Source organism: Daldinia vernicosa, assembly GCF_022497035.1.
Source record: "Daldinia vernicosa strain CBS 139.73 unplaced genomic scaffold F5Y00scaffold_47, whole genome shotgun sequence".
NCBI lineage: Eukaryota > Fungi > Ascomycota > Sordariomycetes > Xylariales > Hypoxylaceae > Daldinia > Daldinia vernicosa.
In genome coordinates this window covers 1-15,026 of record NW_025953963.1, presented here as the reverse complement: position 1 = coordinate 15,026, position 15,026 = coordinate 1, and the positions used below count along the sequence as shown (strand labels likewise).

The 15,026-nt window shown below is 46.0% G+C and overlaps 5 protein-coding genes across 5 annotated transcripts; 1 reads left to right on the top strand and 4 right to left on the bottom strand.

The window, feature by feature from the left end:
* Positions 1-352: 352 nt before the first annotated feature.
* F5Y00DRAFT_244511 (ankyrin repeat-containing domain protein) lies at positions 353-2,247 on the bottom strand. Its single transcript, XM_048008839.1, has 2 exons — positions 2,130-2,247; positions 353-2,072 (listed from the first exon to the last, which is right to left on the bottom strand). Exons 1-2 carry the CDS (start codon positions 2,209-2,211, stop codon positions 1,060-1,062), a joined length of 1,095 nt encoding a protein of 364 aa, XP_047862033.1. The 5' UTR covers positions 2,212-2,247; the 3' UTR covers positions 353-1,059.
* Positions 2,248-2,440: 193 nt separating this feature from the next.
* On the bottom strand, positions 2,441-4,954 carry F5Y00DRAFT_244510 (carbohydrate-binding module family 43 protein). The gene is made up of 2 exons (XM_048008838.1): positions 4,367-4,954; positions 2,441-4,283 (listed from the first exon to the last, which is right to left on the bottom strand). The coding sequence occupies exons 1-2, from the start codon at positions 4,507-4,509 to the stop codon at positions 2,780-2,782; spliced, it is 1,647 nt and encodes a 548-aa protein (XP_047862032.1). The 5' UTR covers positions 4,510-4,954; the 3' UTR covers positions 2,441-2,779.
* A 1,317-nt stretch (positions 4,955-6,271) lies between these two features.
* On the bottom strand, positions 6,272-7,818 carry F5Y00DRAFT_148972 (Mss4-like protein). The gene is made up of 2 exons (XM_048004489.1): positions 7,246-7,818; positions 6,272-7,175 (listed from the first exon to the last, which is right to left on the bottom strand). Exons 1-2 carry the CDS (start codon positions 7,312-7,314, stop codon positions 6,837-6,839), a joined length of 408 nt encoding a protein of 135 aa, XP_047862031.1. The 5' UTR covers positions 7,315-7,818; the 3' UTR covers positions 6,272-6,836.
* A 2,620-nt stretch (positions 7,819-10,438) lies between these two features.
* On the top strand, positions 10,439-12,075 carry F5Y00DRAFT_264818 (uncharacterized protein; the record flags this gene model as incomplete). Its single annotated transcript, XM_048011712.1, has 3 exons — positions 10,439-10,970; positions 11,039-11,507; positions 11,595-12,075. The coding sequence occupies 3 exons, from the start codon at positions 10,439-10,441 to the stop codon at positions 12,073-12,075; spliced, it is 1,482 nt and encodes a 493-aa protein (XP_047862030.1).
* A 230-nt stretch (positions 12,076-12,305) lies between these two features.
* F5Y00DRAFT_148949 (uncharacterized protein) lies at positions 12,306-14,792 on the bottom strand. The gene is made up of 2 exons (XM_048004488.1): positions 12,711-14,792; positions 12,306-12,636 (listed from the first exon to the last, which is right to left on the bottom strand). The coding sequence occupies exons 1-2, from the start codon at positions 14,501-14,503 to the stop codon at positions 12,537-12,539; spliced, it is 1,893 nt and encodes a 630-aa protein (XP_047862029.1). The 5' UTR covers positions 14,504-14,792; the 3' UTR covers positions 12,306-12,536.
* Between the last annotated feature and the right edge of the window lie 234 nt (positions 14,793-15,026).

Genomic DNA, 15,026 nt, shown 5'->3' with positions numbered 1-15,026 from the left:
GCAATAGTGGCTCTCCTGACAATATCCTATGAAATAGGTAGCTGAAGAATGATTGATATAAGGCTGGTAGACGCTAAAAAGCCAAATTGAGGCGTTTTACGGGGCCGTAGCCATTGTCATTAATCACTCCGATTCGAACAAGAGCCGCGACCCAAATAATGCCGCTAGGCGCGCATAGAAGACTGTACAATAGGTAAACAAGCCTAGCTATTAAGGGGTACTTGCGGGAAAGCAGCTTTGCGAATTTGGTTGGTGATGTAGACGGCGCGATTGATTAAGATTGGACGCGTAAGCAATACGTATGGGGGCACGAAGGCGATGCTTGGCAGTTGGTTCGAGCCCGGTCTATAGAAATAATTGGGGGTAAAACGAAGCAATCTATTAAAGTAACGGATACGATTTAGATAGACAGCCTAGGAGAACGGCAATACTAGTTGACTGACAGTGTCGTTCCATAACATCAATGGTCGTGTAGAGTGCGGTTAACCGGAGTGACCTTCGCAAGCCCATCAATATCTCTACCGCCTCCAGAGTCGATAAATCTCAGGCGTCAAGCGGACCGCTAGTCCACCGCCCCCATGCCGTTTCTTTTGTCTCGATACAGAATATGAGGAAGATTATTGTTGCCACACATATAAGAACGCCGGTATCTATGATTGCGATATGCTGCCATAAGACGGTTGTAGGGTTGTAAAGAGTAATACGCCCATTCTACCTTGGAGGGCCATCGTGAAAGCGGGTAAGAGAGAATATGCTTAATGGTTGATAAAAGCCAGCATTTTTTGGATTTATATATTTTAAAAGAGGGCCGCAGTTGTACACCGATATTGTGCTCAGCTGTTATATCAAGTTTAGTCTATATCCACCGAAGCCGGAAGGGTCACAATATTTCCCTATTCGTACTATATATGTATATGAAGCGATAGTCAATCTTTTTCCATGCAAGTAGTAAAATATACTTTCAAGCATTAGTGGTCTGGAACTCTGTGTAGTCATTCGGATCTAAGCACCGTAAGCAGTCGCGGGACGTAAGGAATTTAGGTAAAAGGTAGGTATTTGTTAAGATAAACCGAGAACGTCCAGTTTCCTTGTGAAAGGGCACTTCTGCGCTTTCGAATCTAAACGCGCGCCGGCCTGGAGAAGCATCCGCACGCCGGCCTCGAAGTCCCGATAGATCGCCATGTGTAGGGGCGTCCATCCCGAGTCGTCGTACGCATCGACATCGGGATGATCTACCGCGCAGTCACCCCGCGGTTCGAGAAACATACGTAGCATACTTTCGCGTCGGTACAGCGCAGCCCAGTGTAGTACCGACCTCGCGTCCCGGTCTACGGGAGCGATACGGGCGCCCCGTGCGAGGAGTAATTGCGCCACACCTTCATGGCCGCTTATCACGGCGTGCATCAGCGGAGTACGTCCATCACTGTCTTTCTCGTTAAAGTCTTCTCCTTGTTCTATTAGTATGTCGACCATTCTTTCGTGTCCACTTTGAGCCGCGATATGTAAAGCACCGAGCCATCCGTCGTCGTCATCCCCGCGTACCGATTCAAGGGACTCTTTAAGACGTGCTGAGGGTCGGTATCTTAGCGGCCTTCGTATATCATTAGATGGGCGGGGCTCTTGAAGCTCATTTTCGTTATTGTGGAGGGGATGAGAGATTCTCGTATTGTCGACTATATCGGTTCCTATTATTCCGTCGGGGGTTGTGTCTAGCTCTTGCAGGAATTGTGACGGCGAAGAAGGGTTAGCATCGGGCGTAAGCCCCGTAACCGTGGTCGATAAGAAGCCATCTATGACATTGTGATCCCAGAAGTTGGGATCGATATGAGAGGTAGCGTTGTTCGAACTGCCCTCGACCTGAAGCGAAGGGCTCGCAGTTGATAGGAGACCAGGTAAAGTAGTGGAATCACCTTGTGGGACCACATCTATATTTGCAGGGTGAGGTAGCGATAGCTGCGACTGGATTTGGTACTGGGGTCCAGTTATAGATGCTCCGAAACTTGGGTAAGCCTCAGAATTGGTGTGGACATCATTTTCATCGACAACAACATGGCGTCCTTTCTCTCTCTTTTCTATGAAACACGACTGTTGGCAGGAAGATAGGACATATTATTTCTAGTTTAACTTACGGCGAAACCTGCGTTGCGCTGCTCGATTTTGAAGCCTACGACGCTCGACGGCATCGCTGGGAAATTGTATGCTGATGTCCATGAAGAAATAATATTGAAATAATATTGTAAACCGGAATTTAGAAGTTGGTTGCGAAATCAAGTGGGGGGTGACGCATGAAGTACCTAATGTACTTGCTCCTAATGTTAGACAAGGATCCCTACACCTCTAACACTAGCTGCAAACACTAGCTGCATATGCCATACACTACGCGTACATCTTATGGATGTACCTGCAGCCGATTCTTTTGATATGTAGAAAAGGAGTAGCATCAAAATTGAATTGCAAGAGACATTGCCAGCGTATATTGAGTTTCAAAACATTAGGTACTCAGCTAACCTAGCTATGCTATTCGTATCACTTAAAGCAACCAGAAAAGGGGGCACATACAGACTTAACACAACCATAAGGTATCTACAGCTTCACAAAAAGGAAGGGGGAAATAGCTTCTAATAAAACAAGTCGCATCAACTCTTAATAAAAAATGGGACATGATGTCCTCATGTTCTCATTCGCAAGTTCAGAAATACGCCATCCTAGTACACATTCGGACCCATTACTGTCCCTCGCCCCCTATTTGCCAGAACTTCCTACTCCTCAACTTGCTGCCTTACAGCACGAACATACCAACACCTGAGACCAGGGCAGTGATCACGTAGGCAGCAAAGAAGGCTTTGCCGTAGTTGAAGAACGAGGGCGCCATCATGTTACCCACAGCAGCACCTTCGGATGAGCTGCTCGCAGCTGCAGTACCTTGCTGTCCCGTCGGGCTAACCACAGAGCCTTCACCATTCGTACCAGCTGCCGAAATCAAAGCCGCGCAGCCAGATGAGGTCGTGGGGCTTTGCGTCTTGGCTAATCCGCTGAAGTCACAAGCGCTTGCCTTGTTGTCGCTGTTTATGTATAGCTGGTTGGCCACCCAAGCGAGTTGCTGCTTGGGAGAACATCCACTAAGAGCGCCGTAAGTACCAGTAGTACCGTTGTGGGCGATTCCTTTGCAGTAGTCGTCGTCCACACCACAAATGTAGTCGAATACGTCTGCGTATGAGTCCTCGTCATCAGAATCGATGGTGCATTGCAGGCTAGCAACCTCACACGAGCAAAGCTCAGGGTTAACCGAAGGGGGAAGAGGTGACGCAGCAGCAGCCCATGTCGTACCACCAACGGTAGGGCAGGCGGGGGCAGTGTTAGACGGCGTGTATGCGCTCGACTGTGTGAGGGACGGTGTGACCTTGGCCAGTTGAGACGAGAGCGAGGTGTATTCCGGGTATGGGCTAACGGTGTCGCCGTCGATGGAGACCAAACCATAGTGGTTATCCGCTTCGAAATACTCATAGACGATACCTCCGGAAAAGACCGAGGTCATGTTACCGTAGAGAACAGCAACCTCGGTAAAAGGTCTGTGGCCCTTCTCGACACCCTCAATACAACCATATTCGGCGAAGAAAGCAGGGACGGGATAGTCCTGGAAGAAATCGACACGAGTACCATACGATGAGGTCTCATAGTTGCTGTTTCCACACCACGAGTAGACGTTGTAGCCCCAGAAATCAATTGATGTAGTCTCGCCATCTACAGGCTCACAGGCAAAGTAATGAGCCAGCTCATCTCTGCTAGGAACGTCAGCTGTTGCGTAGCCTACACCCAAAGTATCACGGTAGTTCATCGACTTGATGTAGGCTTTTGTGTCTCGGACGGCAGCCTTAACGAAAGCAGCAGACGATGTCTGATTCTGCGACTCTACGACTTCGTTGCCAGCAAAGAAACCGATGACGTTCTTGTATTTGCTTAGAGCATCGACGACAGAAGTGTAACGCTCGTAAAGATCGACATTCCATTCGGGGTCGTTGCTATCGATGGAAGTACCAGGCTCTCCGAGATCGGCAATGACATAAATGTCATTAGAAGCCAATAGCTCCATACAATCATCGTGATCTTGGGTGGGATCGATAGCGTAGACTCGGATCACATTGGTGAAGATCTTCTTCATGACGGGAATGTCGCGCTTACACTTCGTAGCGTCGGCCAACGGATCAGTATACTTGGTATTGCCATCATTGTTAGCAGTACCGTTGGGACTGTAGTCCTCCTGATAAGCAACGCCCTTGAGCAGGCTAGTCACGGATAATTAATTAGCTTTGGGGTTCGAGGATTTGCCAAGACAACGGTTGATAAGATAGTTTGAGCTTAAACTTACAATTGAGTGCCGTTGTTGGAATAGAAGAAGTGCTGGCCTACAGCCTTGATGGGCGGGATGGTAGTGTAGCTCTGAGCTAATGCGCTGCTAGATAGGGCGCCAAGTCCCAAGGCGAGATATGAGACGGCAGAGGACGTCCACATCGTGGCGGTTGATGTTCTGCGATCCTAAGCGAAAGATTCCAAGAACCAAGAACGACCAACCAATAGGAAATAAATTAGGACTGAAAAACTCTGAAGTCAGAAATTTGCACGTCACCACCGAGATAAACGAAAGAATAAATAACGAAGGTGTGTCGGTAATGATAACGAGTGAGGATTATTGACGATTGCGCGATGATAATAAGAAAAAGGCCAAGAAAAATGGAATGCGGGAGGTTTTAATTGAGAATAAGAAGAAAGTAGAAAAAGCGGCGAACGTGCAGGTCAAATGAACCAAAGAACCAAGTGGATCGTCAGACCAAATCAAGGTCACCTTCGGTCTGAACCAATGGAACCAATGAATTTAGTTTCAAAATTTGGGGGACAAAAACCTCTTTACATACGTTGGTGTGAGAGAAGAGGCGTAAGACTAGGAACAGGAATAGGAAATTTGGCCGGAATCAGTGAATCAGTGAATCCGTGCAAAGAATGTACATACCTAATTCACCAAGGTACGTATATAGTGTACTTTACGTAGGGTTTAATGATTGGTTAGTTAAAAGAGAACACGAGGAAGGAGGCTCTAACAGTTTTAATCCGTCCAATAATGGATCTAGAATGCTGCAGCCTAACTGGATCGCGGTTGCCATCGACTGCTTCAATTTCCTGTATCAGAAGGAAGCTGATGTGGCAGGCCGTGGCTATGCAAACGTATGCGAGGCAACTAAAATTACATATAGGTACCTAAAGTGGCATCTCTATGAGGGGCTAGAAACGGTTAAGGATGGGGCGTGTATTTACGAAAGGACCCCTCCACCATTGATCCACAGTCACACAGTTGACGTTTTCCCCGATCTAATTGGCTTGGCAATTCCGAGCTATCCGTCACTACGGAGTGACTTATGCCAATCAATCGAACGTAAACGCGCTACGAAAAAAGCTTAGCAAGCTTAGCAAACTTGGCAGGCTGAAATTCCACGCTTACGTATTACACTTGTATTTAAATGCTGGGAACCCATCCGTAGATCACCAACCTACTCGCAGATCCACCACGTTACGGAATGGACATCATTTGAAAATGAAAATAGTTATATAAAATGTTGGAAACTTTTCATGTTTTTCCTTCCAAGAGCTCACGGAGCCGTATTATTCCCAAGATTACTAAAAGCGAAATACGCAATTTATTCACCAATCAAATAAATTATCCCTGAACGTGAGACGGATCGAAGTACAGGAGTGGCATATATTGCAGCGATCAGTACCCTGGTTGACGACCTCGGACTCACCGCAATACTTTAAATCATCAAAACGCTACACGATATCCATCTGGATATCCATTGTTGCGATATCCCTACTAGCTTTTTGTGTAGACTAACTTTTACATTTAGCAATTACGTGTCTGCAATATGAAACTTGAATTCTAAGCCCAAAGTCTCCAGGCTATTTAACATACGTAAAGCCGCGGTCTTGGTAAATAGGGGGAAATATCAGATTGTTACGCGTAGAGACGTCCGTGATTTTTCAAATGAAATGATATTTCAGCGGTCTTACGTAATTATCACCCCCCTTAACGATCAGTCAACAGCAGTGTAGTTCGAAAAAGGGCATGAACAAATTTGGGGGGCAACTCGGCATCTAGTCCCCACTTCAATATCCGACCATTCTTGTCTGCGGTGGTGCTGTTCGGCATCGAATCGTATCCGATTCTCGAATAATACAGGTATAGATTCAAGCACGGTGAGGTCTCGGCAATGTGACGCGCGCCCGGCGGAGACAATCACACGATAGCGAGGTTGTTTAAGGGGCAATTATTACGACGAAAATCCACAGAGGACTGAATATTGCTCGAGACGCTAGTTAACCCCTGGGAAGATTGATATTGTTACCCACCCATATGATAGTTAAGTGGTTCCTTTTCAAAGATATCCTGTTAAGACAGCATAACTACTGATATGGAGCTAGTGGGCCGGATGTATCTTACAACGTTAACTTGTCCAAGAGCTTTCCTTAGACTTAAGGGTCAGAAATGCTACTACCTACCCCCTGAGCATACGGTCGGGTCGATGCATCGAATATCTTAGCTGTCCAGATCCTGTTCAGTTGACATCACGAGATAACTGAACACGTCGGCTATCACTTGTTATTTCATGGAACATATTCACAAACCAAACCTCCATTCGGTTCGATAAACCTTTCACATAGGCACAAACAAGTATTGAATCCGGTTGATTTATTGGTCTGGTCGAGCCTAGTATACGTTTGCTCCTCCTCTAAAGTGTACTTGGATAGTATCAACAACGTGGTCTCCATCTTCCACCCAATCACAACTCTCACATCTGAACTGCACCGGGAATCTCCTTAACCCAACGCGGCCGCCGATGCGAAAACAATTCTACTCTTGGCTTGGCTTCGTTGTCGACGAAGAAGTTCGAGTCGTCTATGACACCAGCTTTGACGATTGGGTTGAAGTCGGTGACTTTCCCGTTGCGCCACAGAGTTGAGCCGCAGTCGCCGCAGAAGTACGACGTTATCTCCTGACCTGAGTCGCCATCCGTGACATAAGTCTTGGGCGTCCCCGATAGAATCTTGAAGCCAGCGGCGGGCACGACGATATTGGTGCTAAAAGCTGAGCCTGAGATTTTGCGACAGTCGAGGCAGTGGCACAACATCTGAGTGTGTGTTAATGTTAGAGACATAAATGTTTACAGTGAATGAAATAAGATAATTCAGGAATCTAACCTTGTTTATAGGCTCGCCTTCAAACGAGATGCGGATCTTGCCGCAAAGACAGCTACCTTCCCTGACCATGGTATACGTTCAGGAGTGATCTCGCTAGTAGGATATAATGGATATACACAACTCAACTCTTCGACGATGTTGTAGTAAGCGACCTTTATGCGAGAAGCGGGTAGGTAGTTAGTTAGGATGTAGTAGGTGCCATCAAGGTATTCCGACTCGATTTATATATAAATTTTGGGTTGCAATTGATGCATCGGTTCTTTCTCTTCTATCTCCCGTTACAGTTCCGCGGGCATTTGGTCCCTGGTCGTCAGCATACAATAGGGCGCCAGCGTTGACAAATCAGTCCTAAAACCAAGATATCAAATTACTGATTACCCCTAGTTAGCGAATCCTTTAAACGGGCTTTGTCTTCGGGTCCGACCGCAATAGATGCAATAGATGCAAAGAGAAAGGCGTGTTTCAAACAGCCGGAAATGCGTATCAATGAAGCATCTATAGATTAGATATTTGGTAATTACCAAAGTTGAGATTTATTTTGGACTAGGTCAGATGCTTGTGCGTATGATGCGGCTTACTGTATATCGCTACGTGATTCCAAATGGGTCTTATAAGCCAAGGCGTGGTGATGACTATGTAATGACAACAGGGCGCAAAATTCTCGGACTATGTACTTGTTTCGAGGATTCTCCGCCTTGAGGAGAGCGGAAGAATGAAACTATAATCCACTAACCGTTACTCTACAGTAACGCCGTAAGATGTCGCTTGCGGAGTCGGGATAGTATTTTACCTGTCGGGATCTGTTTAAGTGGCGTCATCGCGCTTAGCAAAGTATCTAATTATGACATCTGCCCGAGTATTTTATTACATATTATCATATAAACTTGAACACCATCATTTGAAAATAGCTTGAATTTATTTTTCTTGTTTCCGGAGCTATCCCCTTGACTGGCATTCAACTACACCTCCACTATTTTCAGTATTGATACATAGGGATTGGCCAGGAAAGAGAAAATGGCTAAATCGACCAATGATATTTACGGTTTGTACCAATTGTTGAACCTTTTCTTATTATTTTGATGAACGACATCAAGTCTTATGTACTGATACTGAAATAGCGGAGGTGTAGTTGAATGCCAGCCAAGGAGATAGACTGGTGAATATATTGTGAAGGTTTTACGCAGAAGAGCATGCGGATGCGGGGTTTAGTAGACACATAACCCCTTATTCTGTTGAGTTGTCCCCGTTGGAAATACATACTGGCGACGATACTAGGTATAGTAAAATCGTCCGCTCGTTGACAGTGCGGGCTATCGGACTACCTAGGGGCGGGATCTACAGTATTTGCGACAGACTGCGCTGCATACTTCCTCGCATGCGTCACCTTCACCTCAAACTCCCCGTCATATGCCCTGAGGTGCTGAGCAGTTTTTCGACAAACTCAGATAACTCGCCGACGCCGGTGATGGGAAAGGGGTTGTCTCTGCTTCAGGAGAACACCTCACCCAAGTAGTCGAAGATGTTGCCTGGAAGACGCTCGTAGGTGGTGCTAGGCTGCCCTCCGTTATTGCGGAGAATGAAGATGAGCCTACTCAAGAGTTATTGCCACCGATCTATGAGGAAAGTTATTGGAGGGCTATGAATTCAGGAAAGACGTGCCAGACATGGGAGAACGAATCCTTAACAGGAACTATCTTGCTGGATGCAGAGGTCAGACAGGATCCTACAAATTATCTAGACTTAGATCACATCGTTGAGAAGACCATAGAAACAGCATAGGTTACTAAGGGCAAGATGAGAATTTGTTTTCATTACGATGACAACCCTAAATAGTCGCATAACATATAGGTAGCCATCAGAATATAACTTGGGTAAATTCATAGGCTGCAGGGAAAATTCGCTATAACATCACCTTGCCTTATAATTCTCGAGACAATAACTTTGTATAATCTGCACAACGTCAAATTAAACCTTGAACCTAAGTCAGTGTCTTAGCTTATTCCTAAATTAAATCACGATCTATCTATGCATACAAGAACACCTCGATTATAAGCCTAGGTATATAATTACTATGTGTTTGATACGCTCATACTGCGATAACGCCGTGTCCAGTGACGGGAACCGCATACTAGGGCCTTGGCGGGCGTTCACCTTCCTGCACGTAGTCAACCAATAACGGTGACTTCTCGGGGATTCACGTTTATACATAGCCATCCGGAGTAAACTCCGAATGTTCTCCGGCGCGTAGAGATAAAGACATACGTTCTGATATCCACATGTAAGTTTGATAGAAACGAGAGGGACCAAGTACTATAAATATTATACTTCTTCCTAGGGGTGGAAGACTTGGGTACAACATTATTAAGATTTTTATACCATATGAAGTCTATAACACTTATAAATTGATGTTAGCTATACTAATATATGTGTTAGCATTATTTTTAGCGGATGACTCCTTATATTCTCATTCAGGAACTGGGCTTCAGGTAGAAGCAGTTCTATGTAACTACCTCTTACGTGGTACGGGATGCGTCACCAAGTTCTCTTCCGTAAAGGATCGTGAACTATCTTAGATTATATTCTCCTTTCGTGCTTCGTATTGGCGAACTTTAACTTCTCTTGATCCTCATGGCCGTCATCTGCTTTTGGATCATTGTTAGTCAGATATCAAGAGGTCGTGAATAATTACAGATAGGCCTATAATAGCCCGGAATATTCAGTTGTATCTAAAACAAGTAGTATGCGGGGTGACCCGCGTTTACCAAAAGTATGGTACGTGGGCTTGACAGGGCAAACAAGCATGAAGATCGGTATTCTATACGCTAGTATTATCAGCAACCACTCACAACCACTCACATCATCAGGGTTATCATCCGGGCGCTAGCGCTACGAGCTCCAATCTCGTCCAGCTACGATGTATGTTCATATGATCCGACATGCTTATCATCGCATCCGAGATAGGGACTCCGCTGTCGGTCTATACCTATGCTAAAGATACCTGCTTCTCACATGTTCGCTTTACTACCTCTTACCTCGCCTTGTTGATGGATGATTATATTAAGAAAAGGGGGCCCCGCGAGAAGTGGCAGATGGAGTAACTAATGGAATTTAGAAGATATATTGGGATCCCTTAACTGCGTTGATCTCATTTACTATCTATAGCATTCAATCTTATACTTGATTATTATTCAAGATGGCACTATATGTTGCCCTTTGGTTGGCATCCGGAGTTGTCCTATCCCTGCTTACCTTTCTTGCTTTGAATAAACCCCAGAAGGATGTGGTTCTCAGGAGACTAGGCCTCGCAAGACACAATGCATCCCGCCCGAGCACGCCGTTGCTCGAGAAGCAACCGCTCTCGAAGCCGCTGTCATCATCAACTTCAGATCTTTACTCGACTTTACCCCCTTCTCAAAGGGGTCAACTTAGTACCATGGCGGAAAATATGTCCCCTGATCAAAAGGAAGCGCTAGGCAATCTTTCGTTCGACATGGACACATTCGCGCACTCACTGCTGGGTCTCGAAGAGGATTACCGGACTGCGGACGACTCCAAGTATTGCTTCAGCGGCTTCTCAGTGCGTGAACTCAAAGCACTAGGAGACTTCCCCGACTACTCGGTGCTCTCGGAGGTCCCTATGCCCCAACCATACTTAGAATTTGATATCGACCGCGCTAAACCGCGGCCATATCGGCCATTTAGGTGGGCATACCATCAGACCATGTGTGAGTACCTACTTGTAGCTAGCTAGCATTGTTAAACTTATGAAATAGGGGCTAATAACTGATGATAGCCTTGACGAAGCTGGAGACCGACTGGTGGATCGAGCTGGAATCAACCTACAAGACCCGGATTGCGCAGCGCAAAGAACTCTACGCGACACATGGAAAGGCCGTGCTAAATTGGCTCCCCGGCTCGGAGCTTGCATGCAAAGAGCTGATGGAGATGGTACTGCAATTCATATGCGCGCGGTATCCGCAGTACTTTGTGCTGTCGCCGGACAAGTCACAGTTAGAGAACAAGATCCTAGGCACGGTGTCCACGATTAAGGAGAAGCATCCCCTCCTTATCCTATTAGATAATGTTCCGGAAGACTTCAACATCATGCTGCGGGATCCGGAGACCGGCTACTACCACCTCCGCGCTGGTATGACATGTTCGTCCTTAGGATGGAATTTGGGAACCAAGATGGGCCTTAAGCTTCACGAGATACACCAACCAATCCCGGATTACAAGGAGAAGATGCAGTTTAGTATGGATCGGTAAGTGCCATATCCTATCTCTAGTCTCTCTCGTATTGCATATAGGTACTTTTTCCAACTTTAGCAACAATGCTTACTCTGTCTTAGTTACTTCTCCAAGATGCCCGCCAGCAAGCCCATCCAGCGCGGGTCCTGGGGGCTCGAGGTAGACCAGCCGCTCTACATGCCGCCGGGAGACCCGCACGAAGGCTACCGAGATACCCAAGACCCGGACGTATCGCGATCTCGTATCCACCTGCGCGTAGACTGGCAGACACTACGCCGGCTCCCGCTGTCGGCCGGAGTCGTATTCAACTTCAAGGCATTGTTCACACCCCTGGAAGAACTGCGGGACGAACCGTACGTCCCGAGTCTCGTATTAAAGGTCTTGAAGGAGGGCAAGGAGAATCTCATGAAGTACAAGAATACCTGGCATACGGAGCACGTGGTGATTCCGGCCCTGGAAGAATTCGAGAGAGAGCAGATCGAAAAGGGCATTATCGAGAAGGACTGGGAACCTAGGACCCTTGATGACAGCCCCTGGTTTCCTGGATGGCGGGAGAAGTGGCATGCGCAACAGGGGTTCTGAGGAGAAAAAAGAGGATTGATTCATTGCAAATAATACAAAAATGGCATTAAAGTATCGTACATCATTTTATTTACCAGTAGCCATTCAATTAGGGGAACAGATAAAATCGCATGAGTTAACTTTTTACTCTGTATTGATAAACAAGCTTAACAGCGACACTCATGTTGAAGCTAGTCTCCCCAGCCGCCTTGCCGGCTATATATATACAGTCGAATATATCCAAGTAGGTCTTAACACAGCAACGTTTTCGTCCGATACGATCTGATCTGCATTTACCAGTCCATCACTGGCGAGGTAATGTTGGTATACTAGAAGTTGAGTTCGTATATCACCATAATCCGTGAATTATACACCCCGGTTTTCCGAAGTCTATATAGATAGGTTGGACCTTATTGAGACATCGAGCAGTTTTGAGCATTTTTTCCTTAAATAATCGAGGCTTCATACCATTTCTTATTTTCTTATGTCATGTAGTACTTAGGTCCTTCGCCACCTTGGGGCACAGCCCAGTTGATGTCCTGGTGAGGCGCCTTGATATCGCATGTCTTGCAGTGGATACAGCTGCGGCAAACATTAGCACAAGAACCGACTTAGTAAATCACGGGCAAGGAACAAGGGTAGCTCGAGGTACTTACTTTTGGGCGTTAATCTGGAACCTCACACCCAGTGGCTTTGAGTCATCTTCGACGTATTCGTAGACGCCAGCAGGACAGAAGCGGTTCTCCAAGCCTTTATAAGTAGGCCACGTCTCCTGAGTATGAGCATCCCAGTCCTTAACTTGGAGATGGACGGGTTGGTCTTCCTCATGGTTCGTCCCTGTCCGCGAGACGCTCGTCAGAATGTCAAATGAAATCTTTCCATCTGGCTTAGGGTATTCGATCTTCGGATACGAATCCGCATCCTTAGTGGCGCCGTGATCGGTATGCCTATGCTTCAGGGTCCAAGGAACACGACCCTTTAGAACGAAAGCCTCTATACCAGAGTATAGAACACCACCGACAGTGCCCAAGGGGGTTTGGAACGAGGGCCGCATGTTTCGAACCTCCTTCAATTCCTTCCAGACGCTGGATTTCCGGAGAGAATCTTCGTAGTTGTACAAGAAAATTGATTCCTCGCTTCCTTCTGCCAATGCATTCCAAGCTGCATCCGCAGCTAACATACCAGTTTTCATAGCGTTGTGGGTGCCCTTGACTTGAGGTACATTGACGAAGCCAGCAGAATCGCCGATCAACGCACCTCCAGGAAATGCGACCTTAGGGATCGATTGATATCCACCCTCACTAAGGGCTCTCGCACCGTAGGATATGCATTTTCCACCCTCTAAGACGGATCTATATAGAGGGTGCTGCTTCATCTTTTGGAATTCGCCATACGGTGATAGCCAGGGATTCTTATAATCTAAGGCGACAACAAGTCCAATGCTGACCAAATTATCCCCAAAATGATACATCCATCCGCCGCCGTACGTATCCAGGGATAGGGGATAACCCATAGAATGGGTAATCTCGCCTTTGTGGAACTTCTCTGGTTGTATCTCCCAGACCTCCTTTACTCCTAGACCATAAGTTTGGTGTTGACTATCCCTTCTTAGATCGAAATTCTTGATAACTTGCTTCGTTAAACTCCCGTGGCATCCCTCTGCAAATAGAGTAACTCGGGCATGGAACTCCATGCCTCTTTCGAAGTTATCCTTGGGCTTCCCATCCCGACCTATACCCAGGTCATTTGTCGCAACACCAAGAACCGACCCATCGGGCTTGTAAAGCACCTCGGATGCAGCGAACCCAGGATAAACCTCGACGCCAAGTTCCTCAGCCCTATCCCCGAGCCACTTCGTAAATTGATTTAAACTGACGATGTAATTGCCGTGGTTGTGCATTTGCGGCGGGGCTGGTAAAGGGATTGCGCTGGTCTTGGTCAAGAATCTCATCTTATCTCCTGCCGCGGGCGTCGCATGCTCAAATCGGTTTTCATTCGCCTCATCGAGCCAGTCGGGGAATAGCTCCTTAACCGCAACCGGGTTTATAACAGCTCCAGACACGATATGCGCTCCAACTTCGCCAGCCTTTTCTAGTAATAATACCCTAAAGTCTTCATTGCCATTCTCATTGGCAAGTTGCTTTAAACGTATCGCAGCACTCAAACCAGCAGGACCTCCACCAACAATACAGACATCAACCTCGTCACTCTCCCGCTCGATGGTCTTAGGGTCGAAGTCATCCTCGGCGCTTGCGAAGTATCTGGGACGAGTAGTGCTAAATGCGCGAGAGGTCGATCGAGCAATGGGAGAATATGTCGCAGCAGTATATCGTAATCGAGGTGTAATTATGGAGGAATATGAGGCCCTAGGCACTCTTCTGGGAACCTTGGACCGAATTGACGCGGCGCCCCGCCGTGTAAGAACGTGGAGCGACAACGAAGTAGACATTGTAAAACTTGTTTGCAATATCCCTCCGTCCCCGTCTGTCGGTTTCTTATCGTCAGGTGAAAGAAAAAAGTCTTTACTTGCTATGGAGTTCGGGACGCCATTTAGGTAAATCCTCTCTAAATGTCTTGGTAAATGTCTTGGCCTAGAAAGTAATCATACTAGGTATGATGACATCAAAGCCACATGTATAAAGTTCCCATTGGAATCGTACCAGAAATTGTACCAGCTTTGCAGATGTTGACCGAGCTACCGAGGTTTGCGCTGGTCATTCATTGGATGATACCTTAGCGCGCAAGGGGGGTATTTGAAAATATTTATAATTATTATTTTAATATATAAAATATTTATAATATTATATTAACCGTATAAAATTATTACGTTTTTTAAAAATTATTATTATAATTTTTTTTATATTATAAAAATATTACATATTAATTATATATTTATTAAAATATTTATATATATTTTATTTTTATATTAAAATATAATTTTATTATTAAATTAAATATAAATATATATATAA